The 27769-nt window shown below is 32.1% G+C and overlaps 3 protein-coding genes across 3 annotated transcripts; 2 read left to right on the top strand and 1 right to left on the bottom strand.

Moving 5' to 3' along the window:
* Positions 1–676: 676 nt before the first annotated feature.
* On the bottom strand, positions 677–3889 carry LOC131647663 (alkylated DNA repair protein ALKBH6 homolog). The gene is made up of 8 exons (XM_058917531.1): positions 3759–3889; positions 3517–3640; positions 3364–3424; positions 2212–2250; positions 2011–2123; positions 1267–1504; positions 1042–1088; positions 677–951 (listed from the first exon to the last, which is right to left on the bottom strand). The coding sequence occupies exons 2-8, from the start codon at positions 3634–3636 to the stop codon at positions 772–774; spliced, it is 798 nt and encodes a 265-aa protein (XP_058773514.1). The 5' UTR covers positions 3637–3640; positions 3759–3889; the 3' UTR covers positions 677–771.
* Positions 3890–7149: 3260 nt separating this feature from the next.
* On the top strand, positions 7150–12038 carry LOC131653251 (uncharacterized). The gene is made up of 6 exons (XM_058923340.1): positions 7150–7628; positions 7715–7790; positions 9364–9494; positions 9625–9695; positions 9964–10045; positions 11627–12038. Exons 1-6 carry the CDS (start codon positions 7266–7268, stop codon positions 11645–11647), a joined length of 744 nt encoding a protein of 247 aa, XP_058779323.1. The 5' UTR covers positions 7150–7265; the 3' UTR covers positions 11648–12038.
* An 8741-nt stretch (positions 12039–20779) lies between these two features.
* On the top strand, positions 20780–22260 carry LOC131647662 (putative clathrin assembly protein At1g33340). Its single transcript, XM_058917530.1, has one exon. The coding sequence runs from the start codon at positions 20897–20899 to the stop codon at positions 22103–22105; it is 1209 nt and encodes a 402-aa protein (XP_058773513.1). The 5' UTR covers positions 20780–20896; the 3' UTR covers positions 22106–22260.
* Positions 22261–27769: the final 5509 nt, after the last annotated feature.

The raw sequence follows: 27769 nt of genomic DNA, 5'->3' as shown, positions 1-27769 counted from the left end.
TCAGGCCTCACTCCTTCAAAAAGATCTGCGACTGATTTGGTAGATGATCTGAATAATGTTCAACTGTCATCCACAAAGTTAATGAAACATCTTAAGAAGGAAAAATAATATTCCATTTTCCTACTAGATCATTTATCAATATGTTCTTAGTTATTTAGTTGTACTTTTACCTATGTTGACATACATTGGTAGTTTCAACCATGAACATGTTTGCAAAATTTGATTTTGTAACTTAAGACCTATCCTCAATGCCATAAATCTTTTTTTTTTTAAATTGTTTCGTCTTCTAATCTGTTTATACATTTCTGCTTAGATATTGTTTTTTGGTTATTTGTGTTTATTGGTCTTCTGATGTATCTGTCCAAAATGCATTGCTATCTAATCTGTCAAAATTGCATTAAACTTCATTTTATAATAACTCAACTTTATAATGTTTTATAATAAACTTCCATATGTCCATTAATAGTTAACTTTTGAAATTGAGAGATTAAGATATAACTTGCCATGTCTATGATACCTTTGAGTTTTGTTTTCCTCACTGAAGTCTCATTTTACTGTAAAAGATTCTTATAACACAAAATACAAAGGGTAAATGTGTGTTAGCTTAAAAATAGAAACCAACAATCAAAAACATTTTTTTGTGGTTGTTTTATGAAAAAACTATTTTTAAATTAAGTGAAAAATCAACTTAATCGTATTTTATTCGAACAAATTTTGTTCTGTCAGTTGAACTATCTATTGAATGAATATGAAATATTAATATATACAATTTCAAAACCTAAACAAATTTTTGTGAACTTTTGGAACCAATCGGCAAGTCAATGAAACTCTATTTGAAGTTCTTGATATATTCTTACACTCTTCTTTTCCTATTGTTTCCTCCTTATCCTCTGAGCCAGAAAGGTGTCTGTATGATGCATTTTGTTTCAAAGCTTCAGCTTCATTTACAGCCTGGAAAAGACATAGCATGAAGCATGAAAAATAATTAAAAATGCAATCGATTATTAATGGCGTAAAAATTTAGTATCTGTGTAGCCTTACCCCATCATAGCCATGTACCTCACAATCTTTTATACCATGCAAGTAATCTGTAATCACATGCAGAATGTTACTATTAAGCACTTATTCAATAATCTTAAACTGAATTATACACGTTTCGTAAGCTATTTTCATAAATGTGTTAAGTCCGAAAAAACTCTTCCAAACACTTTCTTATTATGTTACGAAATAGTGATTTATTATAGCACTTGAGAACAATAACCTTACCTGTGTATGCCTTATCCTTGAATATTAATAAACTGCGAGGCATCAATATAACAGAGAATGGACGGTGATCGTCAAGCCACTTATCTTTCACGGTCTCAATAGTTTCTCCATCCGATTCTTTGTCAATAACTTGTGAATCAAGTTTTAAGCTGGCATGGGGAGTGAAGTCCATGACAACAGGAGATCCAAGTGATAGAATAGCTACAACTGGAAAATAGGAAGGTCCGTCTTGGTGTGGCTGTATGATAAAACAACAGCGTTCATTGAGAACTAACAAGTAGCAACATGCATGAAAATGCACTCTAACATGTGATGCAATGACCTATGATGCAATGATAGACACAAAACCAACATCGATGTAGCACCAACATTTTTGATCGAAAATGTGTCTGGTGTCTGACATGTGTCGGTGTCCGAGACCAGCATATGTGATTACATTCAAATAATTAATTTTTTAAAATTATAACCGACAGCGTGTCAGGTGTTTGTGTCAGTGAGTCATAGATTGACATTGACACGTCGACACCGATAATAATTTGAAAAAAATAAAATAACTGAACGCAATGTATTGGTGTCAGACACCGCATACCCCGTCAATGAATCATGATTGTTATCGTCTAAACATAAAGGACCAAGAACATAGAATGAACAGTGAAACATTAAACGGTCTAGATTTCACTTTTAAAAGAAAAAAATAGTGATCAAATAAATGGCCATAAGCAGGGGTTGAGGTTCCGGACAAACCATTATGCCTTGGTTAGGTTGGTATTCATTTATGAGAACATGGTTGATTGGTGATGGGAAAAGTCCCGATTCTTCAGATATTTTATGTGTGAGATTTGTTAACCATGGAGGCACTACAAGAGAGAGATATCATAATATATTAGCAGAAATATGAAAAATCAAACCATTTAATCATCTTGAAGTAAATATATCCTCACTTACAAGCTTGAGGTAGAAGGCCCTTCTCATGGACAATGCCGCCTGCATGAAAAAGTGACGAGAAATAGTTGATCAACATTATCTAGGACAGAATTTTCAAATCATCTCTGGTAAACATCAGTAATTTAGTTGGTAATACAAAAGAAAAATATTTTCATCGCATGGATATTTTCAAATTTCCCAAGGAAAAAAAAAAGGTCGACAATAAGTCACAAAGTGTTGTTATTGTTGTAATTTCAACTCTTTGCATTGAAGGACTGCTCAATCACAATATTTCAACTATGGTTTTCACTAATATAAATATGAAATGGGTTATTATGATGAGACATATTTCATGTCCATGTCAGCACAAAATAAGGACTATGACATGGGAAATCTGGACACAGCCCCTTCTCCTAAAAAAAAACAAGAAAAAGAAGAATTCATTGTGAAACATAACTATGAAGCAATATCAGAACACATACAAGTCAATATTGATAATATTTTTCAAAAAAGTAAAAATAAGTAATTGAATTGAATGTAACCACACATCGACATCTATGTTTGGATATCATAAAACGAGTTGAGCGGAATGGAAAGGAATGGAGTGGAATGAAGCAGATTGGAGCGGAATGAATATTCCATTCTATTGTTTGAAAATTTTAGGACGGAAACGGTAAACTCTTCATTCTGCCAATCGGAGGGGAAGAAAGAAGTTTGGTGGTAAGTGATGGAATGAAATAGAATCCATATCACTCCAGTGTATTCCATTTTAAATGATCCAAACAACAAAATACCGATCCATTCCATCTCATACCACTCCATTCCGCTCCATTCTATTCCATTTTAAATGATTCAAACAATGAAATACCAGTCCATTCCATCCCATACCACTTCATTCCGCTCTGCTCTATTCCATTTTAAATCATCCAAACAATGGAATATCACTCCATTCCATCCCATACCACTCCATCCAATTCCATCAATCCAAACAAAGCCTTGGAGTGTGGCACTACATAGATCATAAGCAAAATTACTTATAAAGGGAAGTTAATTTCCTAATTTCTATTTTCTTATTATTTCCACTTCCTACCAACCTCAACCTTCAAAAAAAAAACTAAACTATTTCTATGTTTATAGGTGTGAAGTGCAGAAATTAATAGTCATGAAGCATACCCCAATTCTGAAGCCTTCTATTCTTCAACAACTTCCACTTTGTTGAAGGAGCTCCATAAATCTAATTACAAACCAAACAAACAAAAAAAATCAGTTTTTTTTACCAAGAAAACATAATTAACAAAAGAACCAATAGGTTGAAAAGATTCATACATTGTTGAGAAGAAGGGTTTGATCAGCATCAGTGATGAAGTCAGGAATATAAAATAAATTTGGCAAAGACCCAATTTTGAAATTAGCTAAATCTTGTTCTTTTGCTTCAATTTGTTCCATTACACTGCAAAATCAAGGGTTTCAAATGTGATAAGAATGAAATAAGAATTATTATGAAAGTTCGTTGTTTATAATGAGATAGTAAATAGGAGTGTAGAAGTTGGAGTATTATTAGAACTTACGGTGAAGTTATAGAGAGAAGTTGTTCAGGAAGCGGCGGAGTGAGAAGAGAATAACGGAAGCTGCGGTGGTGGGAGTTCGGTAGGACGGTGGTTGAACAGAAGAAAGGGGAGAGTCTGGAACTTAATAAAAAAAAGAATTAAATATGTGTAAAAAATAAATAAATAAAAACTATATTAGTTTAGGGTTTATGTATTTAAAAAATGATTTTTATGATTTTTTTTTTCAAAAAGAAAAATTATTCGTATAATTTTTTTAAATGATAATAATAATTTTATTTTAAAAGTTGTTGTTGATATTCAGTATATTTAACTATTTATTATTTTAGATTTTAACATAATAAAAATGATTTAATTTAAAATATATATATTTTGCAAATAATTTATTTAAAAAATTATTCACTCTGTATCTTTTTTAAAGGTTAGTTTTTTTTCATTTTATGCATAGTAAAAAAATAATTTATTTTAATTATTTTTCAAAAAATAATGGTTATTTTTCATAAAATATTATTAATTTATTTAATAATTATATCTTTTTGTAATAAATAATTAAAAATAATTTTTACAAAATTATAATTAATATATTACTTTAAATATTAAAAACGATTATTCAAAAAATAAAAAAATCTTTAAGAAAAGAACACTTAAAAAAAGAGAGAAAATTTAAAATCGTTTCAATTTTAATTCATTTAAATAAAATATATCTTTTAAACCAATTCAATAAAGATGTGATAATGAGATTTATTTGATTGATTAGTTTATATTATATTTTAAATTTTATTTTGTCTCTTAAATATCTAATAACTTAATTTTTTTAAAATAAAATATATTTTTGAATCAATTTTTAAAATATATTGAATAAAAAACTTAATTGATATGACATATTTTTAAGTTTATAATATACTAACTTGTATGATAATAAAAGATTTACTTAATAACAGTTCTTCATCGTGATAAAATTGATAATCAATATCAATGATAAAAACATACATAATTAATATATTATATTATATATTTATAATTAATTTAAATTTTATAATGCATAATTTATAGGGTTAATTATGTCAGGGGTCTGTATAAATATGCGATCCTGCATTTTTAGTTCCTCTAATTTTTTTTTTTAAAATAATGGTCTCTATAAAATTTGACGTCCCCATATATGGTCTCTTCCGTTAGTTTTCACTAACAGAGGATGACGTGACTTGCCAAGTGTATGTTTTTTATGTGACACGTAGGTTAGTGTTTATAATAATGTTATTTGTTTTATATTTAAGTGAGATGACTAAACCCTAAAATTATTTCTCATTCTTCTCCGTGCCCCCAAATCGTGCCTCTCACCATCTTCTTCACCGTACATCTTCTTCATCTTACTTCATTGTGCTTAGTCACTACACAATGTATGACGTCTTCTTCAATTAGAAGCAAATCGATTTCAGTGCAGTCAACAAGTGTGAGCAATCGTAAATGGAGAATTTGTGCTTGCAATCTTCGTATGATTTCGTATCGTTGCAAGAACGGGCGTAATCGAGACAGACTGTTCTGGAGATGTCCCTTTGGGCAAAGTGAGGAAACGTGTAATCTATTTGAATGGGACCAGGGCACGATGTAATAGAGAGTTTAGATAAAGAATGGAGAAATTATCCGACCAAGATAAGTGGGATGCAATCTATTGAAATCTTGAAGGAGTTATATGAGCCAACAATGAAGAAGAATGTGGAATTGCAGATCCAGCATTAGTCAGATGGTTTTTGTGGCAAGATGAAGAAATTTTTCCTCATTTTTTCGTTCATGGTCAATTTTTACTAGTTAGTTAAATGTAAATGTTGAAGGATTATGGTAAATTGGTGTGTTTTGTTAGTGTTTATCATAACATGAAATTTGTAAATGTTTCTGAAATGGAATACAATGTTGCAGTATGAGTTTAATAATTGTTTGTTAATGTTGTTGTTATAAGACCTATAAATTGACATCTCCCATAATAAGTGCTCTATAATTTGACATGTTCCATAATAACTAACCTATAATTTGACATCTTCAATATTATAAGTGATATATTATTTGACATGTTTCATAATAAGTGAAATTATATTTGACATGTTCCATAATAAGTGATCTATAATTTGAATACATCAGTAGACATTTTCCATATTATAAGGCACCATAATAAGTAGACATAACTTTAATTTGACATAATGAGGTGACCTTGAATAAGGTTCATCATCATTACATATCAGATAGTTTGATCAATTGAGTTAACCAAAAAAGGTTCCAAAAGATTACAAGTAAACATAACAGACTGCAGAGTTAAGCATTTAATTACAAAAAAGGTTCCAAAACATAATCAGTACATTCTTTGTTCACCGAGTTAAGCCTTTGTATATGTCATCCCATTTCTTTTTCTTGATGACACCACTAGTTGAATCTTCTGTGGTTTCTTCATCCTCAGTGATCACCACAAGGTCATCTGGTTTTTTTCTCGGACCTGTAACAACTTTTGTCTTGAGGCTCCTGAGTTTGTCACTTTGTCGTTTTGCTACTTGAACATCAGTTTTACTTTTTTTGGTCTTGGTTTGCACTTATGTTGAAAAAAGAGGGCTGGTGGTTTGATATACACTTGTGTTGAAGAAAGGGCCGATGGTATGATCCGCACTTGTGTTGAAGAAGAGGCTGGTGGTTTGAATGGTTTGATCTTAGCTTTTTTTGGAGGTAGGCCATAGAAAATTATAGGTCCAGACTTGGGCTTGGTAGCAGTTGGTTGAGGCTCCATTGTTGCAGCAGTTGGTACGGGGACAACTGTTTCAACAACACTTGGTTGAGGATCTATTGTTGCAACATCTTTTTGATTCATGGGTGAAGTGTCCACACGCAAAGACTGAATGTCCAAGACATCATCCCAGTCCAGCAAGGCCGCCATTGTACCTATCAACATGTGAAGACTGTGTTGCTTGCGCTATTCCATTTGTTCCATCTCCATCATTCAGAGTTTGACTGCCACTTGAATGCACCTTTGTTTTCTTGGACTTGACATTTTTTAAAGTTTTGGCCTTAGGCATACGCTGGTAACATCAGTTGAATACCAATAATAAGTCAGTTGAAGAAAAATAGCAAACTAAATATGATATAACAAATCAATTGAATACCATTGTTTTTGCTGCCATATTAACCTGGGCTGTTTGACTGGCCTGTGTGAGAAGCATCTCCGTCATTCCTAAATGGCATTAAATCTTGTTCAAAAATTTCATTTTGAGATTTCCACCATTTCTCAAGAGTTTTTTCATCAACTCAGGTACAGTGGTTTTCACTAACTCACATGCTTCAAAAAACGATAAGTAATCTATTTCTTGGCTATTAAACCCAATTACATGCCCAGCATCGTATCTAATGTTTTTATTTTCATCCTTGTCACGTGGCTACACTAACATGGCATGCCATCTAACACATATAACACTTATCTTACAGACTTACACGAGATAGTTGTGAATTTAGAACGAAGATTGTCAAAACAATTCAATGGCACACAAATTCCTCCTCAAACCAACCTTCATTCTCACTCTCACTAAACAATTCACAACAAAAACTCCACACCACCACTTTCTTCATAATCATCACCATTATCCAATTTTCAACTCACCCAAACAATCCTCTTCCTTTCTCAACACTCACCCAATCTCACTTCGCTCCACAACCACCACAGCCACAAACACCACCGCTGCCGCCCCCAATTACGGCGGTTACCTAGACCTATCGGACGATGACCTAATGCGACAGTGCGAAATGGGGACATTCAAAAGCTCTGGTCCCGGTGGTCAACACCGTAACAAACGCGAATCTGCTGTTCGTCTTAAACATTTACCCACTGGTATCATCGCTCAGGTTCTATACTCCCTTTTCACCTTTTTTTCAATTTTCAAAATTTCATATTTTTATGGTTTGTTAATTTTAATTTGTAATGTTTTTAGGCTTCTGAAGATCGATCTCAGCATATGAACCGTGCTTCTGCTCTTAAACGCCTTCGCTCTCTTATAGCTCTCAAAGGTTTTTTTTTCTTCTTTTTCTCTGTTTATTTCCATTTGCTCTTCTTTCTTTTCAATTGCCACATTGCAATTTACAATTTGGGTTTGTTGTCATCTTTTTTTGAAAAAAGAGAGAATATATTGACATCTAATTCAATGACAAATTAGATGGTTTACACATTTCAATGAATATAACAAAGTGTAATGGTCAATGTAGCAGAGATTGATGTTGCATTAGATGTGTGGCAAAACTATACATGATACGGTTAGAAATGATAATATTAGAGAAAGTGTTGGGGTAATACCTATAGTAGAAAAGATGGTGAAAAATAGACTTAGGTGGTTTAAGCATGTAGAGAGAAGTTATGTGGTAAGGACACTAGATCAGATAAGAGGAGTCAAAAAACTAGAGGTAGAGGAAGACATAGAAAAATTATAAGAGAAGTTATTAAGAAAGATCTCTAGATTAACAATTTGGATAGAAACTTGGTTTTTGTATGGTTAATGAATATAACTAAGTGTCGCAGCTCATTAACTATAATCTAAACACGATCAATGTTCAAGTATTCATATTTACAGATATATTTATTATTCATCCAATTTATGCTCTAGTAGTTTTAGTTAGTTGTGCTCAGTTGATGGTTGAAGGTTAATGAGGTGAAAAACCTTGTTATATTCATAAACCTGCTACAGAGTATAATTAATCACATAATTGAACCTTGTTGAGCATCTAATATATTGCTGAAATTTAATGTCAAGTTTTTGGGGCAAAAGACAACTCTTTTAAAAATCTGACCCAAGATTAAACGAGGGAGACCTTTAGATTATGATTCAAATGGTTGAACTTGAACCAGATCACTAATAAATAAATAAAAAGTAAATAAACAATTAAAAATAAAACTTGTTTAATAAACCGTAGTTAGTGACTTAGTGTTAACAATTGCAGATGATAAACCATAGTTAGTGCTTGATATTCACCAATTATTGATGCATAAAACTGGTGCACCCAAGTTGAGTACACTAGTCAGTTATCGATTAACTATTGTTATTACCATGTGTCAATCTCTATTGGCCTTGTTTGCAATGGGTTTGTGCATGGGTTTTTTCCTAGTTTGAACTAAATTTATTTACTGATCAGTCCAGTATCAAGCCAAAAACTGAGATATGCGATGAATAGGTTAATCTCCCCCATTTTTGGGGTCCTGAATCATGTATTAAATTGCGTGCTGGAATACCGAAGGGGAGATTGATATCGCTATAGGTACATTTAGTGGTTCAATTGGCTTAAACAACCTAAATTGGCGGTTGAACTGAATACTATAACAAGATAACTAGACTGGGTATATGGATGATTCACACTTCACAGTCTGACCGCTTGTTGTTCTGGTTTGCGGTTTCAAAACCGCTGTATGTGTTCAGTCATGAAGCACTAACACAAACACCAAACACGACACTTACATGTGCCGAACACTAGACACGTCTTCAGTGTGAAGTGTCATTGCTACATAGGTCCATACTTACATTGAGATAAGTAGTTCATTTACTTATAGTAAACAATGCTTTGTCTGATAGAGCTTGTTATGTTCATGAGCTAGTTAGGAAAACGGTGGATCTTGAGGCGTATGCACCACCTCGAGAGCTTCTTCAGATACTTCCTCCCAAGTCATTAATTAGAGGGTCAGAGATTGGTTCACAAATTGGGCCTAATAACCCTAAATTTGCAATGGTATGCTTAATTGTCTCTATCCCTTGTTTTTTTTTTAAATTTATTTCTTCTTTATCCTCATAATAATCTATTACTTAGAATTCAATACCTAATTGCAACTTAATTATATATGCTTATGGTCCTTCAACAGGGAATGCAAGCTCTTCTGGATCTCATTTTTGCGGTTGAGGGATCTGTCTCAGATGCTGCAAAATATCTCGGGTATTTGATATATGCTTTAAGAAGTATTAATAATATTTAACTCTTCGTCTGTTTCAGTTTTTTATTATTATTTATTTATTTGGGTATGGTTGATCATGTGAAGGCTCATTCGTTACTATGGCATTCGGGATCTGTAATTTATGATTTTAGGGGGCCACTAATGGGATGAAAATGTATTTTTACCTGATACCAACATCCAAATGAATAGTTGTTTTTACTTGCTATTGAATGTATTCGCCTAAAATTTTGATTTTGAATTATATTGCAGGTTATCTACTGGAGCAGTGTCTCGGTTAATCCTTTCTGATGATTCACTTAGAAAGGAAGTAAATGATCTGCGGGCATCGAAGGTAATCAATAGACCTAATCCTATCTCATCGCTTCATGTATAATAAACTAGTTAATAACATAAAATTTTTAGAATTTTACAGGTTTTAACTTATTGCGTTATAATAACACTAAAACTAATATATACATACTAAAATGATTTTTTAATAATGTGATTAGAAGAAATATGCAAAAATAACAAATAAGCAAAATAGAGGATTAGATGAAATTTAATATAAATTAGTAATAAATTTTGCATTAAACATCAAGAACAAACGGATGTGCAATAAGTGATTACTGATATAAATCTATAGTGGGGTTTTGATCTCTTTGACATACTTGATGCTAAACCAATGATTGCCAATTTGTTTTGGTAACTCTAAAATCATGCAGGTTTACAACTCTAGGTATCAAAATTGAGTTAAATTTACAAAATCTTGTAGTAACTAGAGTAAAGTTTCTTAGGTTTGTAATTTCGTATAGACTTGCATATTTAAATAAAATCTTAAGAAAATTGGACGAGTCTATAATATAATGGTTGTTTTCCTCCACATATGCTTAAAATGGCAACAATTCATCGTTTTCTCAAAAAACCCAAAATGCAACAGCTGAATGATATGGCTCTATAATGCTCAAAAAACATTATCCTCACAGTAGTAGCACTCGACTCCATAGATGCATCTTACGCCCTAACATGAACCAATCTGCAAAGGTGGTTAAATGATGTTGTACTGAGTTTCAACCCTGTAGCTCTTAGCATAAACAAAGCCGTGAACTAGAAAACACAAACTAAGCTATGGACTAAGCTATTGTTGCATGTTTGCAATTAAACACTTGGCAAACAACGTAAATGAACCCTCTCAACTTTGATGAACCGACACTTAGCTCTACTGAGCTGAAAACAGCTCCAACAAGGGGAACCTCCTTGTCCCATAGTTCTTCAGTGTTGTGTAATTTGGACCTCCTGATTTGTCAATTTGTCCGCCAGATTTGAATTTGTTATGCTCATCTTTGTGTGTTGAATTCTTAACCTATATTAGGATTTTGTGAACTTATCTATTCTGGTCTGTAAAATGTTCTTGCGTTGGATAGAGTTCATTATAGGAAACCACTCATATTTGTTATAGTTATTGCATGCTCAAGTAACTTGTAATTAACCTTATTGTAAAGGACTTCTCATGTGTTTAATGGTTGTAAAGAAATTGTTTTCAACCACTATTGCTACTGATTTCATTACAACTTTCTGTTTTCCATACCATAGTAAAGAAAGAAGATCCGGGTTCCATGGAAGATCATAATTTTCATATTCGATGCATTCTAGTTGTTTTGTTTCCTTATGGAATCTTGTACCTAAGGAATGCTGAAAAATGTTGTTGAATTTGGAAATGCAAGGCAATCCATGTTTTGTTTCTCAACCAAAAAGAATTAAAAAAATCTTGTGAAATATGCTTTTCCTTATTCTATTGTTTGTAGTTATGCTACATTTGAATTAGATACAATACATGGTTTTCTGTCACATTTTGTTCTTATCTTCATGAGAAAGACATGTATTTCTGTTATCTAACAAACAGTAACTTGAAATCTGCTTTTTGGAACGCGAACAGGGTATGAAGCCTCTCAAGTAGAAGCCTAAAAACCTAACCCAACTGAAGAAGTTGAAACTTGAAAGTGAACAATATAGAAGCTGATGAAATTGAAAAAGGTTGAATTTTCAAATTATAGAGAACTCAGCACATTCTCCGGAACACAACATCTAGAGTTGGATAAAACTTGTGTTTTAAGGTTTATGCTTAAAGAATATCAAGATGGTAAAACCGAAAATAGAAGCCACATTTCTCAGTAGATTTTTGTTGTTCAAGATAGCCATGTGTAAATATTTTATTCTCTGCCTCTTTATACACTATATATACAGTGTTTATTTTAATTTGTTTTTATAGAACATAAAGTTGGCAAATTGTAATTAAAGATGGAGATATTTGTAGATTTTATAGAAATAAATATTATATTTATCAGTTTCTTGACAGGATAATGGTGTGTGCACCACCACCTATCAAAGTGATTCACTTTAGAATTTTTGCTTTGAACATTTTTTTTGTTCATGAGTATAACATTTATATATCTATTGGTTTACACTGTCAGGACTTTGTCAGCTCTGAAGTTGATGGTAGAGATGCTGTTTTAGCCCCATAGCATTAAGTTGGAAATTGACTCAAGGAATTCTATATACCAACCATGGATATTCTCAGTCTCCAATAGCATTCACACTAGTATCTGATTGGATAGTTTAATGTTAGAGTTTAAATGGGATGGTTAAAATTGTGGTTAAATTTAACTAAATTTATGTTATAGGTGATTAAAAAAATGAATAGTCAAATTAAAGAAGCACCAGTAGTACTCACAAATATTGATTTGGATGATAAGAGATTTTTTCTAATTAACTAGAAATTCTGAATAACTAATGCAACCAAAATAAGAATAAACTTTTTTGATGTAATAACCCTTCAATATCTACATGTTTTGTATAGATATAACATTAGCTTTCAAGGTCTTCTAGGGGTTAGATTAACAGGGAGCATCTATTTTCTTTTTGGATATGCTAAAGTGTCTTCGGAGTACTTTTTAAAAATATTAAATAAAAAAAATACATTTTATAAAATTAATATTTTAATTTTTAAAACATTGAATATACACATTTTAAAAAAAAATTACCACTTTAATAACTTTAAAAGTGTCTCAATGACACTCGTTTGATTTTTTTTTTATTATTATTTTTTTTTACAAATTGGGAGCATAAAGTTTCATCCTTTTGAGTTGGATATATTATTTTCTATAGATGGCATTGATTTAACTTCAAATTAAAATTATGACATTATGACCTTATTGGTTAGAATTCTTTATCATATACTCCATCAAATCACAATTATAAGTAATTTTTTTTCATTATTAAATAGCATATGTATTTAATTATATATACTATGAATCGATAAAGGGTAGAGATATCGATTGATCGGAAACGGAGATACATCTCCATTCCGATCCCCACCCTGAATCTATTTCTTATTTCTTTTTTAGATTTCTGTCACAAGGAAATTTTGTCCTTCATTTCCGTCCCTTTAAATTGATCAATAGTAAAAAAATAAAAAAACTAACTGAGAAAAATTAAAAAATTATTTTGACAATATTTAATCTATGTTCATAGTCACTATTGCAAAATTTCAAACTCAAATTTTTTTAAACAATCACTTAAATCTTTTTCTTATATATATATATATATATATATATATATATATATATATATATATATATATATATATATATATATATATATATATATATATATGTTAATTTTTTTATAAATAAATTATATAAAATATCAAATAGACCTATATTTAAATTTAAAATATATATATATTTTAGTATTTTAGATGGAGAGTATGTTTGCTGTACTGTACCTTTAAGAAGATTATGCAGAAGTAAATTGTTATCTCTAAAATTCTAATTGTAGAAATTTCTACTAGCGAATGCAAGTTATATCTAACAAAAAGTTACTCAATAAAAAATATTTATTTATATCAATTATTCAATAAACTTCAAAATAAATTTATATTTATAAAAAATTTAGAGTATGTCAATTTATTGATAAATAGTTGGGTCATACTCCCTAAGAACTTGATTCAACTCCTATTGTCAATAGTAAATAACTAAATATTTTTGCAAATGCTCTTCGTATTGGGGATTGTGCTAACCCTAATAAGTCTCCACGATTGAACTCATAAATTTTATTATTATTATTTATGAAAAAGTAAAACTAACATATAAGATTGTTATTGGTAGAAGAATAGAATGTTCAAACAAAAGCTTTCTTCTTTGGATCTCTATGCTAGTGGGTGGGGCTTTATTAACTCTTCTACAAAAAAAGCAATAAGAAAAAGTTGCATGATTATATTGGTGAACATGTGGATGAGATGAAATATTTCACAAAGTCAAATTATTTTGTATGTTGCAAATGGCATTGAAGTTAGATGCGACAGAATCATATTCTTAGAGAACAAGATTCATTTTTCACCTTCCACCATCCTTCACTTTTTTTTTAATCGTTGACTCTTATAAAATGACATTAATTAATTTAAAGTTTTATATATGCACTATAGTCCCATCTAAAGACTTCCTTCTAAACCAAACTTTATTATTCCATTCTTGTTGTTATGATTTGGATAACAATCAATTCAATCTTTAACAAATGGAAACCGTGATAATTAATAAGGACGGTTTTGAGACTATGTTCTAATTATTAGAATAATTAAGATTTTCACGAAAGATGAAAGAAGAAGAGAGAAAATAGAGGAACTGAATTTGTAAAAAATATGATATGTATTGAGTGAGTTGTTATTTATATTAGAGAATATTTCAATCTACCTCTTGATACTCTTAGGCACCTGACGTAAATACGTTAACGCCCCTGTTTCCGAAGATACATAAAATTTGCTTTTTTTTCCGACATCTACGAAAGTAGTTTAAAATGGTAAACGTTGGGTAAAATTCAACTTAATTCAATTCAAGAAAACTTCCGTAGATATAGCTACGACACATCCTAAAAACAGAATGTTCCGTAGATGTACCTACGAACCTTCTGCTATATTTTAAACTTTTACTCCAAATTCTATGAGGTAGATGGAAGGAGGACGTCTCAGGGTGCTATCTCACCGCATTGTGGATCACGGTGTACCCTATCTCACAAAGGTCCTGGAATCACGCCTCCCGTGGCTTCTCCAAAGCTAATATCTTCTGTCTGTGGTTATAGAATTTCTTGGGCGGCCTTTCTTGAAAAATTTTCCAATGAAAACAATGTTAATATCAATAAATGTTACAAATAATATCTTTCCAATGGAAAAATAAAGAATTTCCAATAAACAAATAAATTTCCAATGAATAAGTAATAAATGTTACCTTTCCATTCCAGACATGTTTGGCGATATGATCGGCGTATCCTGTCAACAGCGACAAATTGGAAAGACCCCCAGGTAACCCTCATCAGCATCCTCACGCAGTGGGTCAACACCCTTTAGAGGTGGCACTGGAGGAACATCATCGGCTGGAGGTGGCAGTGGAGAAGCAAGATCCTCTAGAGGTGACACAGACATATCCCAACGAGGTCTGCGGGAGGACAACACCTGTGATGTACCCTCACCATCATCCCGAGGCCGCCGTGATGAAGAGGTGGAAGTGGACGGCGCATACGCACTAGGTTGTGGAGTAGAATGTGGCGTAGCCTCAACTATGGCCTCTGCTGTAATAGCTGGAACAGAGGCACTAACTCCCTCTGGCACTATCTGACTTTATGCATGTCGCACGGATGCGTGCTGTGCAATCCTCCCAAATATGAGTCGGTCCGTCCCATCAGCCATAAATATAATGTCTGCAAGGTATAAGAAATAAATTTGAATTAAATATAATTAAGTTATAAAAAACAAAAGGAATTTTTTTAACTCTGTAGATGTACGTTTGGGAAACTTTCGTAGATACAACTACGAAAGCACCCAACATTCATAACAACTGGATTTGTTCCAGAGCTGCATTTATGGAACTATCCTAACGTTTACTTGTTCCGTAGATGCACCTACGAAATATTCTGTAACTCCTCAAACGCAACAACGACGTCTTTACTGTCCAAAACCTTGTAAAAACCTATTTTTGAGCCCTTGATCGTCCATTTTACACAACAAACAACACCTACAGTGTCTCTAAATTATGTTTCTAACACCATCTAATGATTTCTACACCTAAAAGTGTATTCTAACTCTATTACGAGAAATACTCGAAAACTCAAAAGCTTACTGATTAAATTGATTTTTGAACGAGTTGGAGTGTGTTGATCGTTGATGTTGATATTGATGTTTCCTGTCGAACTCGAGAGAAAAAAAATACAATTTTGATGGAAGAAAGTTTTTTAAGGTTGAGAGAGTTTGAAATGAAAATTTTTGATAATGAGGGAGGAGAAGAGTTTGGCGCGAGTTTAACATCAAATGGTTCCGGAGGTACATAACAAGAATGTTTCCATAGATGCACCTACGAAACAAACCAACGTTAAGTAAAAAAAAGGTGCGTCCGGAGATACATCTACAAAAATAGAGGGATATTTTTGGAAACTCACATGGTGCCTAATAATCCCAAGAGGTGGGATAAGAGATTCTCTTATATTATACTATGCCCTTTATATAGGCAACTAAAACCCATATAAAAAACTCTACAAATTGACCAAAGCCCAAAACATACAAAGTGTAAAATACAAAGCTAGAAGTTATGCTTCGACATAACAACTATATGTTGTATTTGACTCTGTCCAATAATCAAATGTATCGTTATCTATTGTTACTATGCAAATATAAGGCTATGAGTAATAGTTTTGAATGCAAAAGATCGAAAACTAACTAATTTTAAGAATTAATATAAAAATGGAGACCGAAACGTGGCTCTCGTCAAGCGTTGGTGCTCTGGACACCGTTAAGTTATACTAAATATGAGACAATATTTTCTTTCAAAAGAAAGAATTAATTTTTAAGGATCAGATCACTTTCTCACAGCCGAAATTGAGTTAGGCCTATACTCTATACTGCCCGCTTTCACGATAAATAATGTTACGGTGCAATTTTTTTTGGAAATTAATTACTTTTAATTAATTGAAAAAGTTGTTTGATGTAGAAAAATTAGTTTAAAGTGTTGCCGGCGTTCGCTCGCACAACACCATATTTTAAGCGCATAAACGTCCGCTTTTGCGTGTCCGATTATGTTTTTAAAATCACTATTTTTAAAAAAGATAATTCTTCCTAATCTATTAATAAAGTTTTTTCATGTTTTTATTAATCGAAAAATTGATTTAATTACTTAAGTTAGATACCAATTTGTTCTTTCAAATCAGAACTAGTATCTCTATGGTATTTCTTTCAAATCAGAACTAAAATTAAAATCAAATTAACCAAATATAGTCCCATATTAAACATAATTTCAACGATTACTTAGAGCACCGTCGGCACGACGGTCCTTACATTCCGGTACTGCAAAATTAGCTAGACATGGTTGAAACCGAAAAATTGTAAATATTGAAACCTATAAATAATACGTGAAGTGAATATGAAGCTGAACCGAACAGGTACAGAGAATTCTTGAAATAAATTCTAGAAAAATTATTCTGGCAAGATTAAAGTGCAAACGATCCAAATACAAGCTGGAAATTATGAAATTCAGATTCTAACTTGCAACAATTCCTTAGTGTGAGAAATTAACTGCTTTGCAAAAGTAAAATTTCAGCTTAAAATTAACTCTAAATATCTTGCACCCTCTAAAATTAAACTCTAAGATCCTATTTATAGTGCTACAATTCGTACTGGGTGTTTGAAATCATGTAGGAGGAAGTGGAGAAAAGTGTGGAAGTGAAGAAAACTAAGTCTGAATGTGTTGTTAATTTTCAGCATTTAAGATCCATGGCGCACGCCATGGTCATGGCAAGCCACTTTCCATGAGTTATGGAGATCATGCACTAGAACATGTGAAAGTGGCCTTTTTTTTATTCCTCAGGTCCATGGCGGACCCCATGGGCATGGCAAGCTACCTGCCATGAAGCCAAAACCACATCATTCTTTCTTCTCTTGTCTTTTCAGATGGCGCCTTTGCTGCCACGTCATGGAAAGCACCATGACAACACATACTTGGTAGTTTCTTTCAGTTTTTACCATTTTGTCTCGTTTTCTCGCACGAAAACTCCTACATGTTAAATACCTGAAATACACACAAAATACGAGCATAACACTATAATAAGGAAATAAATAATGCATGTGAATCAAGTCGGAAATACGTTACTTTTCCGAGTTTCAATACAGTTGACTCCTACTACTTCAATTGCCTACTTCGACACTGTTGAATACTATCTTTCGAAAGAACATTGAATTACAAATTCTAACACACTCCTTAACTCATGTTCTTGAGGCTTCTCATCCCGATGTTTCTCTTCAACTCGTCGAACTTGATTTTCTTCAGGGGTTTGGTGAGTATGTCGGTTAGTTGCCATTTTGCCTTATAACTCTCAAGTTCAAGTTTTCCTTTGTTAACATGATCCCTTAGAAAATGATATCTTCTCTCTATGTGTTTACTTCGACTGTGAAACACTGGATGATTCGCCAAGTAGATTGCTGACTTGTTGTCGATAAACAACTCCATCTTCTTGGGTTCCATAATCTTTAGCTCTTCGAGCAACATCTCTATCCATGCTGCTTGACATGCTGCATATGTTGCATCTACGTACTCAACTTCACATGATGACAAAACCACAATACTTTGCTTCCTTGAGCTCTAAGAGATTAGAGTACATTCGATCATGAATATGTAGCTTGCATTACTCTTCTTCTCGTCTTGATCTCCACTGAAATCTGACTTAATGTAGCCATATACCTTTTCATCTATGCTTCAAAAGTTATTATAAGAGATTACAAGATGAGTTATAAGAAAATAACTTTTTAAGTTCATAAAAACAAATCCTAATTTTTTCTGAAATATTTTCCAAGCTCTCCAACTATCAACATGTGAATCACACAAAGCCAATCTACTAAGAAGTGTTTTCCAATTCCCTTAGATAACCCCAAAGATCTGACAATTATTAAAATAATGACTCATAAGAATTTCGACCGTTGTCTTTATAAGTTTCTCTCACTAAGATTATACGACATTTTTTCACTCATACTAATAAAAGTGACACAAAACCTCATTTTTAGATGTTTGGAACCCTAAAGTTCAATCGGAATTGGAGTGGCAAACATGCATGTCACCCCTGTTTAGGCCCGCCCCACAAAAGCCTGCAAAAAATAAGGTGGGTTAGGGAGGGCATATGTTAGGGCGGGAACCTAAAAACTTGATCTGCCCTGCCAAAAAATGAGAGCAGGGCAAGGTGGCTCGCATGCACTGCACATTTTAACGCTAAAAACCGCAAAAACTTAAGTTAATTTCTGTGCACACAAAAGCCCACAGAAAAATGGGACAGAACATAAATATTAGAGGGTGCGAGCCTAAAATCCTTGTCCGTCCTGCAAAAAAGTGCAGACAAAACAGACATGTCTGATGGGTCAGACCATTTTGCCACCCCTAAATTGGACCATAAACAACCTAGTAGATTATGTTCACTAGTGTATGTGGCCTAAGCCCCAAACCTCGCCATGCTGCCAACCCTATCCACAAACTGGCGCCACTATCGCACTTACCAACCTCTGTTGACTCTGGCTGCCGCCGGACCGCAGCTCTACATCACCACTACCTCACGCCACCGTTTCTCAGCATCCGTTGTCGCCGACTTCAGTATCATTCCGTTGCCTCGCAATAAACATTTTCTAACAATGCTAAAATCAAAATTCAAACTTCCTTGCTGAAAAACTTCTCAATATCACATGAGATTTTAAAACATACTTCTACATAACAGTAATCTAATAGTAACACTTCCTCCCAGAAAAAACGCCACTCTAGTTCCAATTCAAACCATAGCCATCAACCTCCATTCTAAGCTAACTTCTTTAAATTAGTGATATACAATTAACATGAAAAAAATATCCTTAATATGTTGTCCCAATTCAAGTAGGAGGGATATACCATTAAACATGCAAGCATATGCTCACTTAAACGGATTGTTTCAAATAATGGCTACATGATTTTAACTATTTCCCCAAATTCTTCAAATTCATACTAGTAAGTATAGTCACATTTCCATCAACTTTGCAAATGTTCAAGATGCCATTTGTTCTCATGTTACTATGGACGACAAAGAAAAAGAAGGTATACCCATTAATTAGGGGGTGCTTACACATTAATAGACAGTTCCAAATAACTCAATGATATCTATTTTTAGTGAAAGAAGTTTGTACAAGCATCTTTGGTGAGAATGAATCCTCTATTACTTTACTTCTTTTAGTACAATTTTATAATTATGTGGTTAGGAAATAAATGATTAGGAAAGTAAATTTTGACATATGTTGTCATTAATCTTCTATTTCTAGTCACTTCAAAAGGAACAAAGAAAATGATAGGCTTTTTGATTATACTCGTTGACTTTGCACATGTATTATTGCCTTTTCATATACCATAAGCAATTATTAACTATTTTAGTCACATAATAGAATTTGCATATGGTACATAATAGAATTTGCATATGGTTCGTACACAGCTAATCCATTAGTCACACAAACAACAGTTAAAAAATTATTTTGCATGATCCATTTTCTTTTCTACATTAACAATTATTTCGAGTTTTTCTTGATTATTTTTAGGCCTTGTAGGGAATTTTACTATATAAAAATTATCGAATTTTGCTATGTGAAAATAATTTATGTTAGGTCAATCGATCTATTAATGGACAACGAGATTGATTTTTAGATTAATTAATTCAAAGATAATATATTGAATTGTTAAAAATATAATTTTTTAAATCTCGGTATCTGACCTTAGAACTAATTAATTTGAAAAAGACTATTTTTACCGTTTATTTATGTGGATCCGATTTAAGAGAAGATTAAAATTCTGTATAGACTGATTCAACACAAAAATTATTAAACAAATAGCAAAATTTGAAACTGAAACTTTTGAAAGAGTTAAATTTTTTTTTCTTCCATAATACAAAGTAAGATTCTTTCATTTAAAATATGAAAGATTTGATTCTTGTTATTAGTTGTACTATGCTTCAATTTTCTTATTAAGGCCTTTCTTTTTCTCACTCTTCTCCCCACACCTTTATATGTGCACACTCCTACAATTTCTCAATTCTACACATCAAATTCTTCCATTAATTAGTCTCCTAGCATAGTTGAATTTCTTCTCCTTTTCCTCCAAAAGAAAAAAGACTAATGGTTATAATAGATATACAAACCAAACTTCGTGTAGCTCTTGGCACAATGAAAGATCAAGCTTCAATTGGCAAAGCCATGATGTATAACCATCAACAACATGATGGTTTTTCCAACATAGAGATTGCAATTCTTCGTGCAACTAGTCATGGCAATAACACAATTGATGACAAATACATGCATGAAATCCTTTTCCATGTATCAAACTCAAAAGGCTCAATCCCTTTTCTCGCCGAGAGAATTTCGCGCCGTCTATGCAAAACCAAAGACAATCTTGTTGCTCTCAAGACTCTTGTTTTGATTCATAGACTTCTTAGAGGCGGAAACCGAACATTCGAACAAGATTTATGCAAAGCTCATGTTTCTGGTCATTTGCAAATCACCATAATAAGGTATGGTTGTGTTACAAAGAATTTTTATGACCCTTTGGTTAGTTTTTTACACAAGTATGCATCTTATCTTGAAGAAAGAATGAGTTGGCTCATAAACCAAGGTGGAAAACTTGAACCTATTATGTCTAAAGGGTTAGAATTTAGGAGATATGGTGAAAAGTCTTTTGATATGGCATTTAGAATATTGCCTAAATGTCAAATTCTTATTGATAAGGTTTTGGAATTTTCACCATGTGATATTTTGAGGTCAAGTCATCATCATAATCATCATAGTCATGCTCATGTTGCTATGAGCAATATTTTGAGAGAAAGTTTCCAAGTTTACATGACATTTTCTGAAGGCATTGAAGCACTTGTTAACATGTTCTTTGAGTTAGAATCATCAGCCAAAAACTTAGCTTGTGAGATACTCAAGAAAGGCTCTATTCAAAGTCAAAAGCTTCATGATTTGTATCAAACATGTAAAAAGTATGTTGAAAACAAGAATCTTGAATACCCTTTTGTTCAAATTATAAGTATGAATCATATAATGGCATTAGACAAATTTAGTTGTCAACAAAATCAAGTTGAAGCTTCAAATGTCTCTATATCAAGAAACTCAAAATTTCCTCAAATTTCAAGCCTTTTCAATAGTTCAAAGGAGATAGAGTTGGAAGTAACTTCAAAAGAAAGAAAGAAAGATGAAGAGAAAGTTGATTTAAATTTTCCAACAATTCCAACTCTTTTTTCATGGACACTAGAGACCAAAATAAGCAAAGTTTGGGTGGTGTTTGAAGATGAAGTTCCTAGTGAATCACATATTCTTCCAAGGGAATGAACCTTAATATTCGTTTGGAAGATTTTTTTGTTTGGTTTTTAACCAAACCTTTCCCAAGGGAATGAACCTTAGTATTTTGAGTTTGATTGAATGTAAATAAAATTTGATTAAGTATTGTTTATGTCATTAGTTGATCAAGTTTATTAAACATTTGAATATACCATTAAATTATAGTTTTATTAGATTAAATAATACTGTTAATCAATTTCCCTGCTTTTTAACATACATTAATGGAAGTACAAGAAGCTACTAGAATAAGGTTATTATTATTTCTTTAATGTCATTTACATTTTCAATGACTTTTTATTATAAAAAGTGCCACATCACTGTTTGTGGGACAGAAATGGGGTCGGGTAAATTTGTTTTTGCAACATGAGAATGTTATTTTCGTATTTAAAATAATTTCAAAAATTATTTTTTTAATCATTAAAGAGGTTATTGGATGAGTCCCGTATGATTTTTTTATTTTTAATATGTTTTGCGACAGTCAGTTTTAAAGTTTTTAAAATAAAACAATTCGGATTCGGATATACGGTAGAAACCGTTCTAGAATTACATTATCAAAATTAGGGATGAAAATGGACTCCACCGAGTTAGGCTTTGTCAAATCTGAGTATGGTCTGCTAATATATTCAAAGCCTAAGCTTGACCTGTAACTTACGATAGGCTTATTTTTTGGCCTGGGCCTGACCTTTTTGAAGTCTGATTGACCTATTAGCCTACTTAAAAACCTATTTCATTTGAACATTTGTAAATAAGCCATTCAACTCGTCTTTATATATATTAACAAATTAAAAGATCAGTAAGATTAAATGTTTGTTTGCATTAGTTTATTTGAGTTTACCTAAAAACATAAATTTTGTGATATTATTTAACTGAGAGAACTTATCGAAATAACTTATGACATTGTTCATAATATTTTTTTTATTTTATTTTCATAAATTCTTCAAGATAACTAAAATTTATATTTATATTTTAATTTAAAGAAATTTTTTAATATAATAATAATAATAATAAAATTATTCATATTTATTTAAATAGGCCGACCTCTTAGGCTTAAAAGGCTTTTTATGTGATCTATGGCCTAACAATTTTAGCTAAATAGGTTTATAAAAAAGCCTAAGCCTTTTCTATTTATCTAAAAAGCCTGGCCTGACCTAAGTCTATGTAGGCTGGCCGTAAGCCCCTATTAGTCGGTCTAGCCTATTCTCACCCCTAATCAAAATATGATACATCGACCACTTGTAATAGTTTCTTAAACGAATAATTTTTTTCTCAAAATCAACTAATTTTCGTAAAGATTTTTGTGAAGACAATTTTTATATGTAGGAAAATATATACAAAGGCAACAACGTAATACTCAAAAAGATAAAGAGTAAAAAGAGGACAAAAAGCCTTGAAAATTCAAACAGTAGAATAGAGAGAAGAGAGAAACCTTGAAAGTTTTGGTGCGAGAAAAAAAACTGAAGGAAACTCTCTATTTATACTAAAAGAAATCTAATACAAGCCCTTGAATGGACGATCCAAATCATTTGACCTTTACAAGAAAAATGATAAAATGAAAAATATTGGGATAGAAAACGAGTAGCGGAAGTTTGGTCAAATTGAGTGTACACCATTTACTAACTTGTACTCAAGGGTCATAATCGTGTGCAAAACCAAAAAATTGACGTGTACGTTAAGATCTTTTTCAAAAATTAATTTTTTTATTTGGAACCAAATAAATAATAATTAGACCAAACCAAGGGCAAGCCCATCCCAAATTGAACTAGTAGAAAGGCAGCAGTCGCACATGTAGTGTTAATTATTGATATCATTCCCTTTGTTAGCATTATTTCTATATCCTAAGGTACATCCTAAGGAGACTACCTCCAACATATACACACTTGAATCATGTCAAAGTTCTCAAATGTGGGTCATGAAGACATTTTTTCAATCCTCTATCCCACACTTATACTAAACACATAGTTTTCAAATATCTCAACAATCCCTCATTTGAATTTAATTTTTTTTTCATAAGTAGCCTCAAACACTTCTATAAAGTAGTACATATCAACAAAAGTGTTAACAAACTTGAAACTTAGCATATCGAATAAGATTTAAATTTAACAATAGTGGTCGCAGTTTTGAAATATGTCTCTGATATCAGATCCACACACAACTTTTTCTTAGGGTGTATTCTCAAAAGCCCGTGATATAAAACATGCATATCTATCAATTTTTAGGGAAAACTCTAAGATATTTTTTTGAAATTTCATAGGAAGCGTCCCCACTTCCACATTCACATAGGCGGGTATATCAATAGTAATTCCATATGTATATACTCTGCTTCACATGGAGTATATATCTCATTAAGATTTTATATTAACCAAACATCTCATTGCTTCAAGAATCATTCTTCTGTATATTAATTGCAAGTTTATCTCATATCACTTCATAACTTATTATTAGTCATTGAACTTAATTTTTGGTATCTCTAGTCTTTTAGGGTGGTTTACCATTATGAGTGACTCATTGATCTAATGACAAAAATCCCATCCTTTCAGAAGCGTTTTGGAATTTCTGATTAACTAATCATTTGATCAAATGGTTAACTACGTTTTCATCAACACATACATGATCCATTCTGACAACTCCTTTAGACAGAAAACATATAGTTATTCTAAACCATTTCAATAGTGGCAATACTATTGCAGTAGATCAACATATCTGATAGCTGTTGCAAGGATCTATGCTATCAAGCATCTCAACTGACTTGCTTATGCACTTGCGGTTGCAAGGGATATAATTTCAAATTTCATAATGTTTGCAAGTGCTTCTTTAATTTTCTTCCAATTTGTATAATGAAATTTTTTACTTGGTCATGGCGTGTAGCCTAAACTCACAACCTATCCTTTCATTGGTGTTGTCTTGTCTTTTGTTGCAACTCTTGAATTCTGCTTTGTTTTTCAATTTCACCTTATATACCCCATTAAGAAAAGCTCATAATGCCCCTTATATTTAACTTTGAAGTTGCATTGCCTCTGCCGCTTAAGGGTTTATATTTTGATTGCTTATCTTTTAGCTTTTTTGTTTTTTTATATCTTTATTGAGTCTCCTAACCGATTGTGCATCTTAGGGTTGAGTATTACAACCGTTTTTAAGCATGCACAAAGCAAAATGTTAGTTTATGGTATAAGCAATATGCGTCTAAGTCAATTTATCAAAGTTTTGGATCAGAAACCAAGTTTGAGAATGGCATAAGTCATGACAATGATAGAATCTCAAAAAGAAATTTACATTTCGCAAAAATTGATATTCTAGAAATGTGATTCGCATCAAACACTTCCATGACTCCATGCAAAGTTACAAAGAGCCCTGGAATTGTTTTCTCATTGCCATGATTCAAATCACTTCATCAATGATTCAAACCACAAAAGCTTGATTCGAAACACACACCGCTTGATTCAAATCAAACAAGACTGCATTTCCATGAGATTTGATTATGTAAGTCTGACTCAAATCACACTTTTTCATGATTCAAATTAGATGAATTGAATCATAAATCTTATATTTCAAATCACAAAATATGTTTTTTCTGTTACGTATTAGATCTTGGCCCAAATCACTTCATCTATTGACTTGAATAATACTCTTTGCTTATTACTAAGCATCATTTTTCTCTCTTTTTGTGCTAGATCTTCAACACATATAAAAGTATTTTCACTCAAAATATTTCACAATGTTGGAAAACATACATTTTTACTATTGATTTGAAATTTCACAACACACTTGTTCTCTCAATTTTCGAAAGAGTTTTAAATCTAGTTTTGAATGTTTTCAAACAAAATATTTCATCTTCTACCTCTTACTTCATCCATTTTAGTTTGGATCTAAATCTCATAATTGAGGTGTGAGATTTCGAGGAGGCTTGTTATTGTGATTAATATTTCTTTGAGAAGTTTTTGAGATTTCAGAAGTTTACAAACTGTGTGTGGTTATGGTTTTTTTTTGGACAATTCCAATGGAAAAGAAGGAAGTTTTTCTCTCCAGAATTACTTTGGTAGTGCTGTGTGGAGGTCTATGGACAAAGTGAGACTTCTTCTCAATCTTTAGACAAACCAAGGCCCAAGATATCGGTAGAATTGAGAAAATATCGTTGCAGAATGGAGACTTTAGATCAACATTCTCGGTATTGGAAGAATCAAGACAATTTTGAGTAATCATTTTGCGAGGATTCAATTTTGGATATTTTGTACAAGTCAACGGGGGTCTATATCAAATATTTTATATTTTTGGCATTATTTAGATTGTAATCATATTGAACATCTTGTAATTCTTGGCAAAAATCATAGCGGAGGACCAAAATCTCAATGGAAAACCATTGGAGAGTGGAGTAGGCGTAGCAAGGACAATATCCGAACCACTATATAGTTACTGTACTATCTCTCTCTCTCTCTCTCTCTCACTATATATATATATATATATTAATTTCCTTGAATTACATGTTTACATGGTTTTTACTGCTTTCATAGAATCATGTGCTGTCAGGTTTAGTGTCTTGGTAGAGATTTATTGTTTAATCGTAGGTTTTGCTATATTGGCACTGCAAATTTCTCTTAATGTTGATTAAGACTCAAAACTTAATCTTATAATTCATCTGTATTGATTTTGTATACTTACACTTCTCGTTTAAGTTGATCATAATTCAATATACCATTTTGAATAGTTTGGCTATTTGTTTGATCCAATTTTTCATCTTTCTATACCGATTAAGGTATTTAGGATATACTGTCAATCAAACATAATTATTTATATACACACTTTGCTTCCATCACGCAAACTATTTTTAAACTCTAATAAGTTTTTCCAAGTAAACTAATTTTCAAATTGGTCAAATTATATTTGGGAGGTCTATTCACCCCCTCTATACCATCCCATTCTCGTATTCTCACCCAACAATTAGCCTCAAAGATGATCTTTTGACTAGGTCTAAGCGACTCAAAAGTTGGTAATATTTATAACAACGATTTGAAGGGAGTGTATAGTATAGCCCCAATTTTCAAAGGAGAAAATTATGTTTATTGGAAGGCCAATATGTACGTTCACTTGTTGTCTACAAACAAAAATGCTTTAGGTGGAAATCGTCCATGGACCTTACATTTTTAAAAGTGAATTCAATGATGTTTTTTTACTAAAAAACTCCAATAGGATTGGTCAGACGAGAAAATAAAAAGGCATCTTATGATTTAAAGGCGAAGAATATACTTATTTGCGCGTTAAACACTAAAGTATATTACTCTATCTCACCTTATAAGAGTGCATAATCAATGTGGAATGCTCTTCAAGTCCTCTATGAGGAAACTGAAGACATTAAGGATTATAAGATTAATATGTTGACAGAGGAGTATGGAGTTTTTCAAATTGAACCCAGTGAAACTATGGAATCCGTGCAGACTCATTTTCTCCATTTAATAAATAAGTTAAAAAGTTTGGGAAAGTCCCTTAATAACCAAGATTGTGTTAACAAAATTTTAAGATCTATGTGTAAGGAATGAAAATAAAAGGTTACAACCTATAAAGAATCAGTTGAACTCTATAATTTGGATATCACAATATAGTTTAGAAAGATGACCGGACATGAAACTGAACTAAAATGGTCGCATCAATCAAAATATACACCAA

Source organism: Vicia villosa, linkage group LG2 (genome assembly GCF_029867415.1).
Source record: "Vicia villosa cultivar HV-30 ecotype Madison, WI linkage group LG2, Vvil1.0, whole genome shotgun sequence".
Taxonomy (NCBI): domain Eukaryota; kingdom Viridiplantae; phylum Streptophyta; class Magnoliopsida; order Fabales; family Fabaceae; genus Vicia; species Vicia villosa.
This window is presented reverse-complemented; position numbering and strand designations above follow the sequence as displayed.